Source organism: Psittacula echo, assembly GCF_963264785.1.
Source record: "Psittacula echo genome assembly, chromosome: 24".
NCBI lineage: Eukaryota > Metazoa > Chordata > Aves > Psittaciformes > Psittacidae > Psittacula > Psittacula echo.
In genome coordinates, this window is record NC_137759.1 from 3,637,203 (window position 1) to 3,653,917 (window position 16,715).

At 42.7% G+C, this 16,715-nt stretch overlaps 1 protein-coding gene across 1 annotated transcript in view; it reads right to left on the reverse strand.

Annotated features, from left to right (window-relative positions):
- CPAMD8 (C3 and PZP like alpha-2-macroglobulin domain containing 8) overlaps positions 1-14,642 on the reverse strand; it is a gene marked incomplete at both ends in the record, with an annotated part of 45,110 nt that extends 30,468 nt beyond the window's left edge. The window contains 18 exons of the mRNA XM_080634104.1: positions 707-849; positions 2,321-2,482; positions 2,596-2,745; positions 2,855-3,027; positions 3,518-3,707; positions 5,902-6,030; positions 6,405-6,575; positions 6,747-6,974; positions 7,220-7,328; positions 7,529-7,613; positions 8,399-8,512; positions 8,641-8,695; positions 9,656-9,673; positions 10,126-10,178; positions 10,313-10,478; positions 11,526-11,548; positions 12,243-12,394; positions 14,560-14,642. Coding sequence (XP_080490230.1) covers positions 707-849; positions 2,321-2,482; positions 2,596-2,745; positions 2,855-3,027; positions 3,518-3,707; positions 5,902-6,030; positions 6,405-6,575; positions 6,747-6,974; positions 7,220-7,328; positions 7,529-7,613; positions 8,399-8,512; positions 8,641-8,695; positions 9,656-9,673; positions 10,126-10,178; positions 10,313-10,478; positions 11,526-11,548; positions 12,243-12,394; positions 14,560-14,642 — 2,204 coding nt within the window. The remainder of the gene's footprint in view (positions 1-706; positions 850-2,320; positions 2,483-2,595; positions 2,746-2,854; positions 3,028-3,517; positions 3,708-5,901; positions 6,031-6,404; positions 6,576-6,746; positions 6,975-7,219; positions 7,329-7,528; positions 7,614-8,398; positions 8,513-8,640; positions 8,696-9,655; positions 9,674-10,125; positions 10,179-10,312; positions 10,479-11,525; positions 11,549-12,242; positions 12,395-14,559) is intronic.
- Positions 14,643-16,715: the final 2,073 nt, after the last annotated feature.

Consider the following 16,715-nt stretch of genomic DNA (forward strand, 5'->3'; position numbering starts at 1 on the left):
TCAATAACATTATGTTATTATTTTGGTTTTTAAGAAAAAATAGTTTCATGATCCAAATTCTTTCACCAAAAGAAATCAAAGGGAGCATACAGAGCATGTGACTTCCCATGAGAGCATGACATGGCCTTACTAATAGCAGTTACCCCAACCACTACTTTCTGTGCCCTCTGTTTCTTCTCCTGGAATTGTTTTGGTCTCTCATATTTTCATAATTCAGTTGTTTTTCTACACCTGTGATGCTTCGTTAACTTTTTCTTAACTAACCTCCAAACTTCACTCTGCTAAGAGAGGCCACCAGGTGGCTCAGAACCCAAAGGGAGCTGCAGCATCAGTCAGAGTGCTTCACACTCCCCTATTGTAGTTCTTTTGACCATCAGGTGAATGGTCAAAACCACGGGCAATGAACAACTCTGCAAAACCAAGGCCAACTTGCACATATTGAGAAGCAGCAATTCATCCACAGAAAACAGAGATTCAGGTGATCACTTGGAAGAATATTACTTTGCATTTTTCTATAATTAATTTAAATTTAATGAAGTAGTCTCACTTATAACTTTTGTTGGGTCTATCCAGAGTTTCCCCACACCCTTCCCTTGTCTAAACCAAGCAATTTCCTGGGGGCATGGAAGTGGAAAACAGATGAGAATAGAGAAAAAAAAATAGCTCTGAGTATCATAAACCATATGCATTACAGCAAAAACGTTACCTTGGTGCTATTTTAGAATGCATTGTAGCCACCAATGTCCCAGTATGCGGCTGAAAAGCTGGGACGGCCTCATCTGTGTACATGCCTCCATTCTGTCTGTGGTTTAAGCTGACTATATCAGTCATTACAACCAAGCCAGTTTCCTAAACAGTAAAAGTGAAGACCACAAAACAAAAACCAGCAAGGGAAAAAAAGAAAAGAAAAAGAGAAGAGAATTAGAACATGCGCCAAAAAAAGCTTTTCAGACGAGAATCCCCCAGGCGTGTGCCAACATTTCCAGGGCAAATTTCAATTGAAACGAGGATATTTAAAACTTAATATAAAAATGTTTGTTAATGTGAAAATATGTGGACACTTCACAGGCAGAAGCCTTATGAGAAAGCTCTTGTTTGCTTGGAAAATGCATTTAAACCAATATCTAACGTTTTTGGCTATGTGTAACTGCCAGGCAGTTACAGGTGAAAAATTATTACGCATATTTTCCCCCTAGAACATTACATTACAGCTTTTTATCCTTCTTAAAAGCTTCCAGTGTGTTCTGCTGCAGTTAGCAGGCAGCTCTCACATCAGACATCACCAATCCTGCGCTCCCAGGAATGCCAAGCAAAATGGAAACTGTCCACAGAGCTTCACAGGAAAACTACAGAATTCCTAAGAAAGCTGTCTGCCAGCTCTGTCCCCTAAATGCACTTATTCATAAGGGACAGCACTTCCCAGACACCAAAGGCAGCATGAGCTTTGTTCTCTTTACATACACATCCAATTATTACAGATCAGGTGTAGAGCAATGCATACGTACCAGCTAGTAACATATGGGCAGAACATGTTTATGCCTCTAAGAAAGAAAACAACTCATCAGAACAAAACCCCAGGAGACGACAGAGAGAGAAGCAGCATTGACTGAAGCAGTGGACAGTTGGGGGCTTAGTTTATGATTAAAATGTTGAGGCATTGGGAGAATATGCAGAAGTCTATGGGGTTTAAGACAACATAATAGAACAATTCAGCCGAAATTGCAGAAAGGACAAAGAGTAAAGAGGCAGAGGATGTGAAGGAAGCCAGGATCATTGTTATTATTAGCAGTTATGTGGATTTAAAAATGGAAGGAACACAAAATATTAGACCTGTGACACTGGTTCTCTAGACCAGTCTATCTTTAGGAGTGGCAAGTAGTAGAAGCCTATGTAAAGAATATAAACCATATATAGCAAGCCTTTCACATGGCATGGCCTTACAGTTTCAGGCAATCAGGGAACAGAGATTATCTGCTACAGCCATGTGGAAGGCAAAGAGCTGGGGTGGCAGCAGAGTCTGAAAGGGTGGATGGACTGTACTGTGCAACTATAGGGAGGCAAGGAGGCCAACAAGCAGAACCCTGCAAATACATCAGGTAACAATCATTTTAATCAAAAGGAAAGCAAGAAGCTAATGGAAAGAGAGCGTGTCTTTTAAAACCTCCAGATGACCTGTTCTCAGAAATTACTTTTCAGCCTCCCCCCCCAGAGAAACAGCTCAGATGTGGGAAAAAAAGAATGGCCCATGGAGCTGAAAATTATCTGCAAACATAAAAGTAAAGGAGACACTCCATAGAGAAATGAGGCTGATTCTTCCTACTGTGAATGCGAAGCGAGCATCCTTGGTGATGTCCCAGTGCCAGGGAAAGACAGAAGATCTACGGCGTCTACGGGAGGACATGCCTGGCCACCAGAAGTGCCCTTCTTCCTTTGGAGCTCCAAAAGCATCAGATACATCATACTCTGCAAGCTCTTGAAAAACCTGCAGGGAAAGGGAAGAGACTGCTGTCCTTAGGTATGAAGGCTACCTGCCAAAGGTGAAATGCAGATAGCTGTAGTAAGAAAAAGTTATCAGTATCTTAAGTTTCCTTTTACCTGACTGGCTGTCAGCTGAAAACCTGTCTTCAGCAAATAGACGCTCTTATCCACAGTGGCAATGCAGACACAGCTTGACTTTGCAGCTCTAACCTTGATGTTCACAACATCACCAGGTCTGGTCTCATTTGCTGAGAGCACCACTGCAACCTAGGAATTGAACATTAAATCCCATGGTCTCGACTAAGAATCAGCACATAAAATTACAAAGAGTAACAAGACACCGGCCCTTCCTCTCCACTAGCTATAGTGCCAATACCTGATTTTCAAAGGAGGACTTCACTGTGAACTGCAGGCTGTCTGTGACCCCTTCTCCATTCTCCCTGACATAATACACCAGGAGACGGCCCAAGGGAGCCATGTTGGGAACTACTGAGAACCGGAGGAATGTCCTGCAGACCTCAGCCTCTGCTGCAGGGACACTGGGAGGTGCTAACGGAAATAAACGGGAAAAAGGACAGTTTTAGTAATCAAAATCACTTTCTTCCTGCCCCATCCAAATGCTGTGCCAGACACAACTCTCCATCCAGGACTTCCTGTGCTTTTGTTGCTTACATTCTTCTTGAACTCGGAATCTTTTCCCTTTTGATTTTGGGAATGCTGACAGGCAATTAGCAGCCATGGCACAATGAGCAGTATGGAGAAGGTAGAACAACTACTCAATGTTTTTCCTGTTCCCTGAATTCATCAGATCTGTATTTTCTATTATTCTTTATACAAACTAGGAGTCCACACTTTATTCCCTCTTGGAGAAAGAAATCTTTTTTCTATATGTATGCAATAAATACCACTATTTCTCCTGCACAAAATTATTCTATGCCCTTTAAGGAGCACAAACTCAAATAAGAGGATATTTAGGTTTATGGAAAGGTTGTTTTCCCCTGAAAGTAAAGGGTGAGTTTGCATTTCTGTTGCCAGCTACCTGTTCCTGGGAGGCGTGTGATATCAATGTTCTTCTCAAAGGGAAAGGTGGCTCTTTTGCTTCTCTGCTGGGTGATATTACTGGGCTGCAGTCCTGAAAGGACAATGTTGCCTCGCGATGCCACTTCATAATGTAGAGTGAAATTGCAAGGACATGTGGACTTCACTGCAATCCAAGCCTCCTCTCCTACCTGCACTCAGAGACAAAACAGCAAAAGATTTGGTCTATTAAATGCATACTTTTTATTTATAAAGCACAAAAATCTATTTGGGTTTCAGTCCACAAGAGATGTGACCTTTCTCCTAAGGAATGTTTGCATTGAAAAGTATAGTACATTAGCACTGTTTTCATTGACTTTCTTCACAATAAAAAGGGGCCTGTGTTGAGCTCTTCACTCCCTGTAAATCTAACAGGAGAATGGGCTGGGGGGTTGTATGCATTAATGAAACAATAAAGGAATCTCTGGAATCCTGAAAGTTAAGCCTTTTGGCACAGAGCAGCTGTCAGAATTGGTTGAATTTTAGACACCCCTTCAGTAGTCCAACCCCAAAATGAAAGAGCTGGGTTGGGGGTGGGAAGGGATGTGCCCTCACAGTTTAACTGAGATTATATGTGGTGATTACTTTCATATGGCAAATACTAATTCAAACATAAGCAATGTGGCATGAAGTTCCTGGGAGTAGATCTGAGGGAAAATGCTTTCAAATTACACAAGTCTTAATTTGCAAGTCTGGCACTCAAGGAGCTGTCAAACAAATAAACAAGACAAGAGCTTCTTTTTTCTGAGCAAACTCCTCTGATGGCTGCAACAGGCTCCAGAGCAGCACAGACTTCCTGCACTTCTTGTGCACTGAAGGCCTATGCTCAGAGGAACTCACTAGGTACTGAATACCCTGGAGACAAAATGATCCAAATACTGCCAATCCCAACAGAACAGACATCAGTGCTCAGTCACAGGCTTAGGACTAGGTGATGTCTGCCTGAGTAATAAGCTCTCTGTGGTGCCACCAACTTTCCTTCTTGCTTCTGGGATACAAGGAGCAGCTAACACTTGTATTAAGTGGGACTTCCACACCTGATCTTCCTGCCATTTAAAGCATAGCAATGCTCAGCTAGGACTGTTAAGGCTGAAGAGCAAAGTTAAATCCCAATGAAATCTTTTGAAAAACCTCTTTTTTCCCAGCACTAACAGTGATATCTTTCCAGAATGTACTTATGGTACAAACAAAATTGGCAAGGGCTTGAATACAAGGAGCTGCTAATGGGTTAAATACAGTGAGAATGCCACAGAGTCCAAGAAGTGCCTCGTGACATGAAATATTTGAAGTATTAAGAATTCCCCAGAGCAAATGATGAAACAATTCATTAAAAGAAAATGAGTGTAGCTAATTGGAACACCCAGTAAGAGCTGGCAAAGCAGGGAAACAGTTCCCACATCAGCTGGTCATCCACCTCCTAGCTTTCCCACAGCAGAATTATTTCTAATCAGGTTATAATAAGAACAAGGTGTTCAGATTAGCAGTGTATAATCCCCTTTCCATACTTCAGGAAATTTGTAAAAGATGAATTAGCCATTAAACTTCCATGAAATGCAATGATAAAAGAAACGTTCTTATTTGGATACAAAGAGTCTCAAACCAACCTTTTGATCTGCTGATATTAGAAATCTAAGTGTCACTTTTTTAGCTCCATAAAAGCAATATGCAGGCCCTTGGAGCATCTTCTTGGGTACAGAACAAATCCTAAACAACTCAGTAAAACAATATGCAACGGGAATCATGGTTAAATCAGATCTCTCCTTTACGAGAGATCACAACAACTTTCATATGGAAGAACTGCATTTTTAGAGAAGCTCCTACAAGAGAAGACAACTAAATTCATAGTTTTGTAACTGGAAGACTAAATAAATCCAGTTGAGATTTAAAGTGGAAGTTCTAGTTAGACTCCAGAGCCCTAATTTGGATCTTTAGTAATCAAGCTACTCCCACCAACATCACTTCCAATCTCTCCACATTTGTTAACTTGAACTAAAGCACATCATTTTCACCAAACAGTCTGTACGTGAACATTACTGGAGGAGCACAGAACATACATTCAAATAGGAAAACCTTTTCAGTGCCTACATCCACCCTCTCTCCCCTGTCCCCACAACACAAAGGAGAATGAGATGCTGAGCAAAGCATCAAATGTACTTTGCTTAGCACCGTGTCCTAAGCCCACATTAAACAGTTATTTGGCGGCTGAAGTGCAGCTACTTCAACCTTTGTTCTGGAAACAACAGTCCAGGATCTCAGAAGCAGAAGTGGCTAGAAATTTAATTAGAACAAAGTACTTTAAGCCAAGAAATGCCGTTGTTGCTATGATGGAGTACGACGCCAACATACCTGGAAAGGTTTATCTGGTGCCTGGAGCTGGATGTGACACTTGCTGGGCGAGTACCAGCTACTGATGGACAAGTAGTTTGGCAGATATTGATCCCCAGATGGTTTTCCATCAATCGCTGTCACTTTGGTCTTAACAAAAGTTATATCTGAATGTTATGCATGTATAGAAAGCCTGATTTGTACTCTCTTCTTACACGGTGTCCCCACCTCCCACTTTATACTTTCCAACAGTTACCTCTCATCATCTTTACATAGCAACAGTACTCCAAATATTGGACCCTTGTTACCATGTTAAGCTGTATTTGGAGAAGCATCTTTTCAGGATGGTCATCAACCTCAGTTCTATTGGCAGCAAGAAATAAAGCAAGTGTTTGCTGCATTTAAATCAAGAAGCTGAAACTAAAAGGCACTGATTTCTGTTTGTAGCACTGATTTATAAAGTGCAGGTTTGACAAGATTAGTTACATTAAAGCCCACTAATCCTATAAGGAGCTTTCACTCACCTCTAGCCAGACATATTGGGCAGCTGTAGGGATGGAGGGGATTTCAAACTCCACCAGGCCATTTCTTGATACCAGTTCACTTGTATAAACGTTGTCCTTTGGTGTGAGTTCAGCTTTAATTCGGATAGTGACTCTGTCAGCTGGACTTCCATCAGGGTAAGTGACTTCTACCTACACAGTGTTTCATTTATAGAACACCAGGTTTTATATTATAGGCAATTCCAGTCAATGACATAAACAGCAAGTGGAAAAAACCACACCAGAACATGGCATAACATCCTGGGATCAAGTCAGTATAACCTTGTATCAGTCACATGTCAGCATCTCTACTTTCAATCTTACCTTTCCTTTGTAAGGCAGTCCAGGTTTGAACTGTTTTCTAGTATCTTTGGAGTACTTGATATCAATCAGCTGTTTCTGGACAGGCGTTGAGTCATCAAATGTAACCTGCTTGCTCCCATCAGAGCTGATAACTGTGGCCCAGATGTTGACTGTGCCTCGGAAATGCTCTGGAACATCAGCTGGCATCATGTCTTTCACACACACATCGAAGACAGCAGAGCCATCAATCTGCAAAATGCGTTGAGGACAGGGAAATGTAAGTTTGCATTCACATTCCAAAAGGGTCTAGAAGCCAAATCTAACGTGTAGACACACAAAAAATATGTGATTGGTCCAGCATAATGAAAATATTTATTGCATTTATCCATTTATTTTCAGATCTCCCACCAGTAGCATCAAACAGAGCTATGGTATTCACGTGAAAGAGTACAAATCAGGCATTTTATCACAGCTGCCTCAATGGTCTCACTCACCTGGGTGGTCTTGAGGACAGGGTGTCCCACCTCATGCCTGTAGTACCCTACGCCATTTATTGTCATGTTGATAATTAACTTTCCTGTCACTGGTTTTCCAAACGTGTATCTGAAATGGAAAGAAGATAATTCCTAACTGCCAGCTGTTTCTTGTGTTCCTGAGTCTGTCAAGGCTGCTACTATGTGAGCTGCACAGCTAGAAAAACATGACAAGAAATCGTCTGAAAAGCCTGCAGCAGATGAGATCCAAGCTCCAGTGGCTGCACCATAATTCATAGTAAGGAAACTTTCCTTGGGCCATGTTCCTACCTGGCATGGACAGTTCCTTTTTCACACAGTGAAAGGTCACGAATATAGCGAGGGGGGTCAATCAGCAACTCAAACTTTGGTAACACTATAATGAAAAGAAATACAACAGAATATTTTCAAGATCTGATTGTCCCGATGACAGCAAAAGCGCTGGCAAGATCACTGCTGGTGGTGGGATGAGTGCGGTGTAGCTAATGTGAGACAGGACAGCACTCAGCAGAGAACTGAAGCAACAGAAGCAGCAAACCAAGACTCTTTCAACAAGACACCCTTAGCAAAACACCTTAGATTTTTACTTCAGGGGTTTTTTTACTTCAGCCAGGATTTGAGCCCAAGCTTCTTCTCTTAGATACACAGTAAAGAGGACTATGACTCCTAAATCATGTGTTGGGAATAGAGTCGAGAGATTAGCAGTTGTCAGTGGCTGTGAACAGGCTTGTGTGACCAGGTCAGATATCCTAGCTTATGTGCTGGGTGTAACAATGCCCACCTTGCACCAAACAGAGGAACTCTGAGACTGAAAAGGAATTCCTAATTCCAAGGAGGGCTCTGGGAAAGGAAGGAGAGTACTGACAGACTGAAAGCATCTTCAAGAGTTTTCCAAAGCAAAATGAATTGCGCAATTTGACACTCCAAGTCCTTTACTTTATGAAGGACAGGAACAAAGAGCCTGGTTGTGTCTATATCCCTGAAGTATCTGTATCCCTATAAGCCAAGTATTTATATCCATACATCTCTAGCCTCTAAAGAATTCTTCCTCATGACACTGTAGATGTCCTGGTGTTTCATCTCAGGTAAAAACATTTCATAATGCTTTTTTTTTCCCAGTGCACTTGGGTTACAGTCAAAGCTGATTTGGATACAACTCACCATATTTCTGAACTTCAAAGGATTTGTTGTATGTGTGTCCCTGCATTTCAGCAAAGATGAGCCATTCACCAAACACTGGCTGGTCAGACAGAGGAAAAGTCATATTCACAATACCTGAAAAAGGAAACAACGTTCTGTGAGCTCTGTGTCACTCATCAGCCCTTGTCAAGGCTTACTGAACACAACTCAGCAGGAGCAAAGGCAACTAACAATACACTAAGAAAAAAACGCCTGAAACTCACCACAACAAAATGGTTTCAAATTGCTCCACTCTATCATACGAGACCCCCGAGGATCCTGCAGAGCGGTTTAGGAAGGAGAAACGTCACAGTGAAAATGAGTATCGCTAATACGTTTAACTCAGTTTGCAACAAAGAATATATACACTTCATTAACAGCGCACACGTAACTAATGTTTGTCAAAAACTTCTCTGAAGATACTTTACCAGGGGTACTTGCTGTCTAAAATGCAGTACTCATTTAGACCCTGCTTGTATAACCAATGCACACAGCAAACACTGTCAAGTGGCAGATCTTCCACCTATCTTAAGACATCAATTTTGCACGTGAGGAACCAGCCTCTGAAGACTTTCTGCTCATAAAGGGAGCTGTATAACTAACAAAGCAATTTTTAGATGACAAAGTTGGATGAAATTAATCCCATTGGTTTTGTCAGCATTATATCCGTGACTAAATGCAAACAAGAGAAGAGGGTGAGTTCTTCTGCTTGCTGACAGCTAAGGAAAACACATGGGGGAAAAAAATAAAAGACTAGACACAGAAGGAACCTCTCATTCACCTCAGAAGGAAGAAGACAGGAGCACCCTTTCCTTGCCATGAATTTCTATTGTCCACTATCATAATGTTTGGGTGCAGAGATGAGATTGGCCCTGCTATATCAGCCCAGCCAGATGAAGGATAGGAGTGTGTCTGCATTGGAAAGAAGGGAGAAATTGAGTGGGACTGTTACATTTATAAACCCCAATGAATCTAGCCAGTTCTTCTCAGTCTGAAAAATGTGAATGGATTGCTGAAACTGAAGTAGAAAACAAGTATATTTGTTGGTGATAACAAAAAAGCAGGACACAAAGATCAGTTAAAGACACAGGGATAGAGATAATTGCACAGGTTACATTGGGAATGGCCATAATGGACTTGAAAAGGTACAGATGTATGACTTGTTCCTCTTATGGCTACATGAATCTTGTGCCTCTACAGGATGCATGGTACATGACTGGCAGACAGATAGATACTCACCACCACATAAGCTTCAACCTGAAAGAAAAAGAAGAATAAAAGGCTTTATGAAACAAAGTTACTTTTCTGCTTCTTGTGCTGAAGTGCTGAAGCAAGGTGTGATGCACAGAGTGACGAAGTTTAAACATGTCTTCTTTGGCAAGAGTAGCTGAGAAACATACATTTCATTCACCTATCTAACTGGAAAAGTCATACTTTGTGTATCTGTGCATTACCTAAATAGAGTGAAACCTCTGAAATGTCTTCTGTTTTGGCATAGTTACATCCTATTTGCTAGCACTACAAAGCATGTATTCTCCTTTAACAGTAATGTTGCCAAATGAAATAAACTTATAAGGTAAATCACAAGATATGGCTAAATAGCTTTAAAAATCCAATTATATGTCTGCATAAATGTAGATTAGAATAAAACACAGCTTGCCAAATATTGCACCATATTTTACAGTGTGAAAGAAAACAGTTTTCTTTACCCTGTCATTGACTGGTCTCAAGTCAGAATTCACCATAAAGAGGTTAATCAACACTAGAAAAAGAAAAGAAGAAATGTATTAGTCATCACAACAATGAACAGAGTACCTCACCCTAAAATCTATCCCTGAAAAGAGTTTTGCTTGAAAGCAGTCCTAGCATCTGGCAAGTTCTCCACGGTCACCTTACCTTTCTGCTTGGGTTTATAGACAGGTTTATCAGTCTGGATGAACACTGATGAGCCTTTGCTATCAATGGTTACTGTGGTATAGTTGTGGAAAATGTAGCCTTCCTCTGCTAGATGCCGGTTGCCCCAGACTTTGAGATGTGCCTGTCCACGGAGTCCTGAAGGCACCTAGAAAACAGACCATGAGGTGAGGAAGACACAGAAAAGCCTCTCAGCTTTCTGGGGAATATAACTGACACTGAAGTGAGCAAGGAGCAGCCACCTGCTGCATTTCAGTATAACTGAGTTAGTCATAAAAAGAAGATGAAGAACATACTAGAACTTTTACAGTGTATAAACTTCAAAGGAGGCTAAGTCATGCTAAAAACATGGCAGGAAATTCTCTTCTCCCCTTTCTTTAGCACTTGAGCAAAGTGAGATTCAATCTACATGTGTAGCTTCTGCTACAGAAGGTGTGCTACATGGGGAAATGAACCATGCTACAGAAGACACAGTTCCATTGATAGAGGAATAAAAATCCACTCCCCAAAAAAAACCCCAAAACCAGACACAAAACCCCAAACCAAACAGGGACATTTTCAACCAGTTGCTCAGAGAAATAAATGACTTTTCAAATTATGTTATATTGAAAATTATGAAGTAAAATATCTGACAATATTATAAATATTGTAATAGGTCAGCAAACCAAATCAGCAATGAGACTGCAGACTTCACACAACAGCAAGCTAGTGTCTTTGGATAAAGAAATCTCTAGCATTTGGTGTAACTGCTGATGTTTCCTACCACATAGGTCTATATTACACCTTCTCAAAAAAAAAAAGAAGAGATACTTACGAGTGTATATTAGCACAGTAAAGTGGTGAGGAAATATCACACCCTTTCTAGATCCCAATTCCTAGGGACAGTCTAACTACTGGCAGGATAGAACAGCCGTATAGTAATTACAGGAAAGGCAAAGAAAACTCAGGGGTACACCATCAAGGCAAAGGAGATCCTATCAGTCACAACAGACCATCACCCAGCTGTGAGATGTCTGGAAATCAAAGGCTTTAATTTACTTACAGGCCAATAACATGGATGATGCAAGCAGGTGCAGTGAAAGCATCTATGCTGTGTTGCAGTAATACAATAGAACTGTTCCCTGTTCCACTGCTGTGGTTGAAGGCAAGTCCCTTATGTTTTCACCAAAACCATCTTAAAACAATTGACACTCACCTTCAGTTTAATTGTTCCTTTATCTAAAATGAGAAAGAGAGAGAGCACGTTATTCTTCTCAAGCTAAGGTACTAACATGATGGTTAAAGAGCCAGACTGCCCAAATCTTGCCTACTTTAGAGCTTACATCACTACTAGCAGTGGTAGAACAGCACTACTGGACTTCATCTGCACTAATTTCATTCAGTATTAAGTTGGACATAACTAAAACACCTTTTGTCTTTCCACACAGAACAGAGGTATCTGTCTTTGATTTGTGCATTTATCCAAATGCACAAGTAATACCACCTCTTTCAGCAATACTCAGTCCTGAAGATACAGAAATTGCATTTCCAGCACTCAAAATAAGGGTAGAAAATAATTATGGTGATGTAGATTTTGTATCTTTCTTTAAAGTCAACTTACACTTTATACAGCTCCTCAGTGTCAGGCATTCAGGTTTCAAAAGGAAAGATATTCATTATGAAACTCTTGAATATCAGTTATCCAGGGTTTCTGTGCGTCTTAGTGTTCCAAAATTATCAGCCTTGGGTATTTGAGATCACATACATCAAAACCCCATCACCACAACCGAGAACATTTAGTAGTAGCCAATGAATTAAACAGTAATTTGCTTCTAGTTCTGTTATCACCTAAAGCAACTCTCCAAGGGAGATGTGCTTCCACAACACCTCAACTTAGAAACTAGTTTTCAAGTTCAGAATTACAGGAACTTACCCAGGACTGTTCCGTGGCCCCGTGACACAGTTTCTCCTTTGACTACTAACTGAATCTGAACTGTTGTCTCCTTGACAGAGTTGAAGATGGTTACACTTATAGCTTCCTCAACGCCAGAACGGAAAACAGAAGGTGCTGCGATCAAATAACCCCTGAAGAGCAAAATTGAAAGTAGATGGTCAAGAACAGCAGCAAGAGTGTGATCTTTATTTAGAAGCCACTTTATGTATAGCAGAAGGAAAAGAAAAGACTATTCTGCAACAGGTTTGCCCCTGTAGGGTCAATGCTTGTGACCATCAGCAGTCTAGGCCTATATCTAATAGGCATAATATGAACATGGAATGCACATAGAAATGAACAGAGCCTAAGTTGCTTATAAATGCTTAGTATTTAAATAGATTTAGTATTTAAAGGAGTAATATTGATCTTTATTGCATATATATTATAAACAAACCTGTATTATATAAAGAAACTAAATATGCAACTAGCTAATCATAGAAAATCTGAAGCTCATGAAAGGATAAGGAGGGACCTGAACCTCCAGTAGAATTTTGTAGATAATACTTTGTTTTGAAGCAGTTTAGAGACTTCTCACATTTTCCTCAACTAATCTTCATGGCTTCAACTTGATATACAAAACAAGAAGGGACTCTCAGTGCTGATACTCGGCACTTTTCAAACATCAGGCTCACATACATACGTGTCTCATCTTCCAGAAGCTGCAGTTACAAGATTGGGCTCAAATTCTCGGTTTTACTACCTCTTCTATTCAAACAATTACCTCCTGCCAGTTTACAAACCCTGGCAGAAAGCACACAAATACACAGTTTTAAAGCCACCCCAGACGACCTCTCATATATGCTACAATCCCTGTGTTTCTGAATGGAATCTGCACCATTCCTCCGTACTGAATGGCACTGTGCCATGAACTTGTCAACTAAAAGCATTACAGCCCCTGAGCTCTTTGATGCGCTGGGCTGGAAGCAACACATTTACATTCTCTTTGTGACACACCTTTCTGGGTTTTTTTCCTACCCAAAAGGATTTCTTTCGAGACGAGGCAATTCCTCAAGTGACTCTTTAAGCCCATTTTCCCAGCCCTTGCCTTTCTACAGTTCCATGAGCCAGGTTGCTTTAGTTTGTGATTAATTATCACTTTGGGATGAGGATGATGGTGTTTTACAGCCCCCCAAGTCATCTTTTATCAAATTCCAAGCCCATGTTTCTCTCTCAGCAGGCCTCATTGCCATGGAGATCCCATTACCCCCAAAGGAAGTTCAGATCCCTCTGGCATTTGACTTAAATTGCATGGGGTACTTGCAGATTCAAAACCTTATGGTTGCCAGGTTTGAAAATTCATTAGGACAATAATAAACAACAATAAAGAGTTACTACTTAGCCTGCAAGTTCTTGGTAAGACAGACATAGCTGATCTAGTTGCAGAGGGAGAAGAAGTACCAGCTGCAGCCAGTACGAGCTGATTAGATTCAAACTGTCACACAAGCACAGCACTACAGTGCCATATGTGAAGCACATGTATTCACATTGTTCTGAACTGTTGCAGCTCCTTCCGAAGTATCGCTCTGTTGATATGGTCATTTAAATCACTTAATAAATGGTGCTTGAATACTCAGTATTTAACTTGGCTATTAAACAGTTAACTTGACAGTGACTGGACAGATCCTTTAAGCACATTTGACTAACAGCTCTGCCAGGTTATGCCAAAACTTGGCAGGACTAGAAATATTTTCTAGTAAGCAAGTGAAAATATGTTCTCCATAGCACTCGGTTAATGCAGATATTCATGATGATGAGGGGCTATAATAAGCTAGGGTTAAAGAACAAAGCAAATCTTAATCAAAGTTAACCTAAGCACACTGTGGATTCAATTTCTACAAGCCAGAGGATTTGCCCAGCAGTGCAATGTTTCTCCCCGGATGATTTTTCCCACAAGAATGCTCTTCGGGAGCAACTAACGTTACCTTCACCCATCCCAAGCACAACAGCAGCCCCTGCGCAACACCCTGGATTCCTTAAATAATTGTTTGCAGATAAAAGCTTTGCAGCCGCTCGCCGGAGCAGCTACAGGCAGGTATTTCTAAGGAGGCTTGCTGCCTTTTTTCTTGCTTCCCCCTTTCCCTGTGCTATGCACTTTTGCACCGGCGAGTCCAAACGTGCTGCCGGGCTCGGGACCCGTCGCAGCTCGCCTGCCCGACCCCAGCCCCTCCAGGCTTTGTTAAGCGGCCGGTGCAGCCCCCACCGAGCAAAGGGGTTCACTCCCAAGACCCCGTTCCCCGCCGCTCCTCCCGGTACTTACTGCCGCTCCCGGGGCTGGGCTGCGCTCAGGCTGCAGAGGGTCAGGAGCACCAGCCAGGCGCAGCCGGGCTGCCGGCGGGGCATGGTGCTCCGAGCCCCGGCGCTCTCCGCGGGCAGGAGGAGCCTTTTGTTCCCGGCGAGCGCAGCCCGAGCTCCCCCGCCGCCCCGCTCCCGGGCTCGGCTCCCCGGTGCCTCTGGCCCCCGCCCCTGCCGCGTCCCCGCCCCCGGGCCGCCTCCTCCTGGCCCCGGTGCCCGCTCGGCTCCGGCCCCGGCTCTTTGTCTGCGGCTCCCCGCCCGCTCCTGACAGCGTGCACCGGGGGAGGGGGCCGGGCCCCGCACCCCCGCCCCCGGCGCCAGCCGCCCCTCCGCACCTTCACCATCCTGCCCGCAGCCCCGCCAGCCGGCCTGGGGAGAGCACCTGCGCGGGCTCCCCTCTTTCCTCCTGCTCACACCCATGCGGGAACTTCTCTTCCTCAAGCTCCCACCGGCTCGGAGCGGGGCGCAGCAGCTCTGCGGGATCTGCTCTAACAGCCCCTGCGCTCCCAGGCACTCCGCCGAGCACCGCCAAAGAACCGCTTTCCAGCCCCTAACTAACGTCAGGACTGGTACCACTCTGTCCAAGTCCATCCATGAGCTCTCGTTCACTCATCTCCATGTCGCTGTCCCAGTCCGTGTCTACTACAGGGGCTTGGGACAGGAGGGGGAGCTCGCATTACACCGGCCTGAAGAAGAGGGTGCAGCCAACGAGTGGCGCTTACACAGCCGAGAGAAAAGCTTTTCCAAAGCCATAACAGAGATTCAAGGTGACAATAAACTCCCTGTCTCACAGCGATGCATATAAGCATCAAGGAATGATTTCTCTGATCCCTGACGTGCTTGAACAGAGCTCAGGACTAAATGAAAACCCTCAGCATAGGTAGTTTGAATCATGCTCCCCACCACCCACAGCCCTGGCTTCAGGTGAATGACTGGGAAAACAGGAAAAAAGAAGAAAAAACCCACACCTACTTTTCCCCTTGGTTAATGCCATTGTTCGAACCTCAATCCATTTCTTCTAAAAATAACTGATATGGAGCCCAGCGTTTTATTGAGCAAAAATACAGATTTGTATCCTGAAGTCAACTCCATAGCTTACCAAAGGCCCTTTCTTCCAGCTCCTGCCAAGAAAAACAGCAAATCAAGTTGCTAAAGCTGCTAAACTTCTAAACTGCTTTTTCTCCCTCTTCAAATTCTTTCCACCACCATATTTCAGTAATGTCATTCCTAGTGAGCACTCAGAACTCAGTCAGTTCTGAGTGAGGGTTCCCTGACACCTTCGGAGGCTACTCAGTCCATCACCAGAAGAGCATCAGTTTGCATCTTGTTTGAAACTCACAGTGATTTTAGTAGGACCTCTCTTCAAAATTATAATAAAACAAAAGCAGCAGCTTGAAATCAGCAGCTTTTTAATACGCTTTAAAGGAATCACCTATTTAAACCACTCACCCTTACGTGAATAATCCTCTACTAACCCTTGTCTACAGATCCTGTTCTAAGACTTGCTCTAGTCCTCAAGATGAGGGTGGAGAACTGACGGAGCTTTACTCAGCACAGTAAGAACAGCAGAATGATGCTCTCCCTACTGAATGAGGAGGGTTTAAAGATTGTTCACCACCTCAGAGAAGGTTCTTTTTATTTCTTTTTAATGGGATTTTTCTAGCTCTAGTTCCTCTGTGGGAGGAGCTGCAGAATGCCTTGGAGGAGCTTTCAGCTGTGAGCTGAATCAATTCTGCCTGCTGGTGTGCTGGTTAGGCACAACTGCTCCTCTCTTGCTCACTTCATCGTTCATGCATCTCCACATGACAAAACACTGTGAGATCTACCAAGGGACTCTCTCGTGCGCCCCAAATTGAAGACACATGCAAGAAAGCATGAAGTCAAGAAGAGGCCTTCCTAACGCATCTTTTCTCTCCATCTTTAAAAGAAATAGGGTGGTTCCTTGGATCTCCTATTCCTCTGAAATGTAGAATTGTACTCAAATGGTACTATCACTCTTGTACTAGGAGCTGTAACAGCTACAACGGTCGCTGACATAAGCAAGGCAGTGTCTATAAGAACATTTTGTTAAGAGTATGTTAATTAAATACATGAACCCTCTCCACAAACCCTGCACTAGTA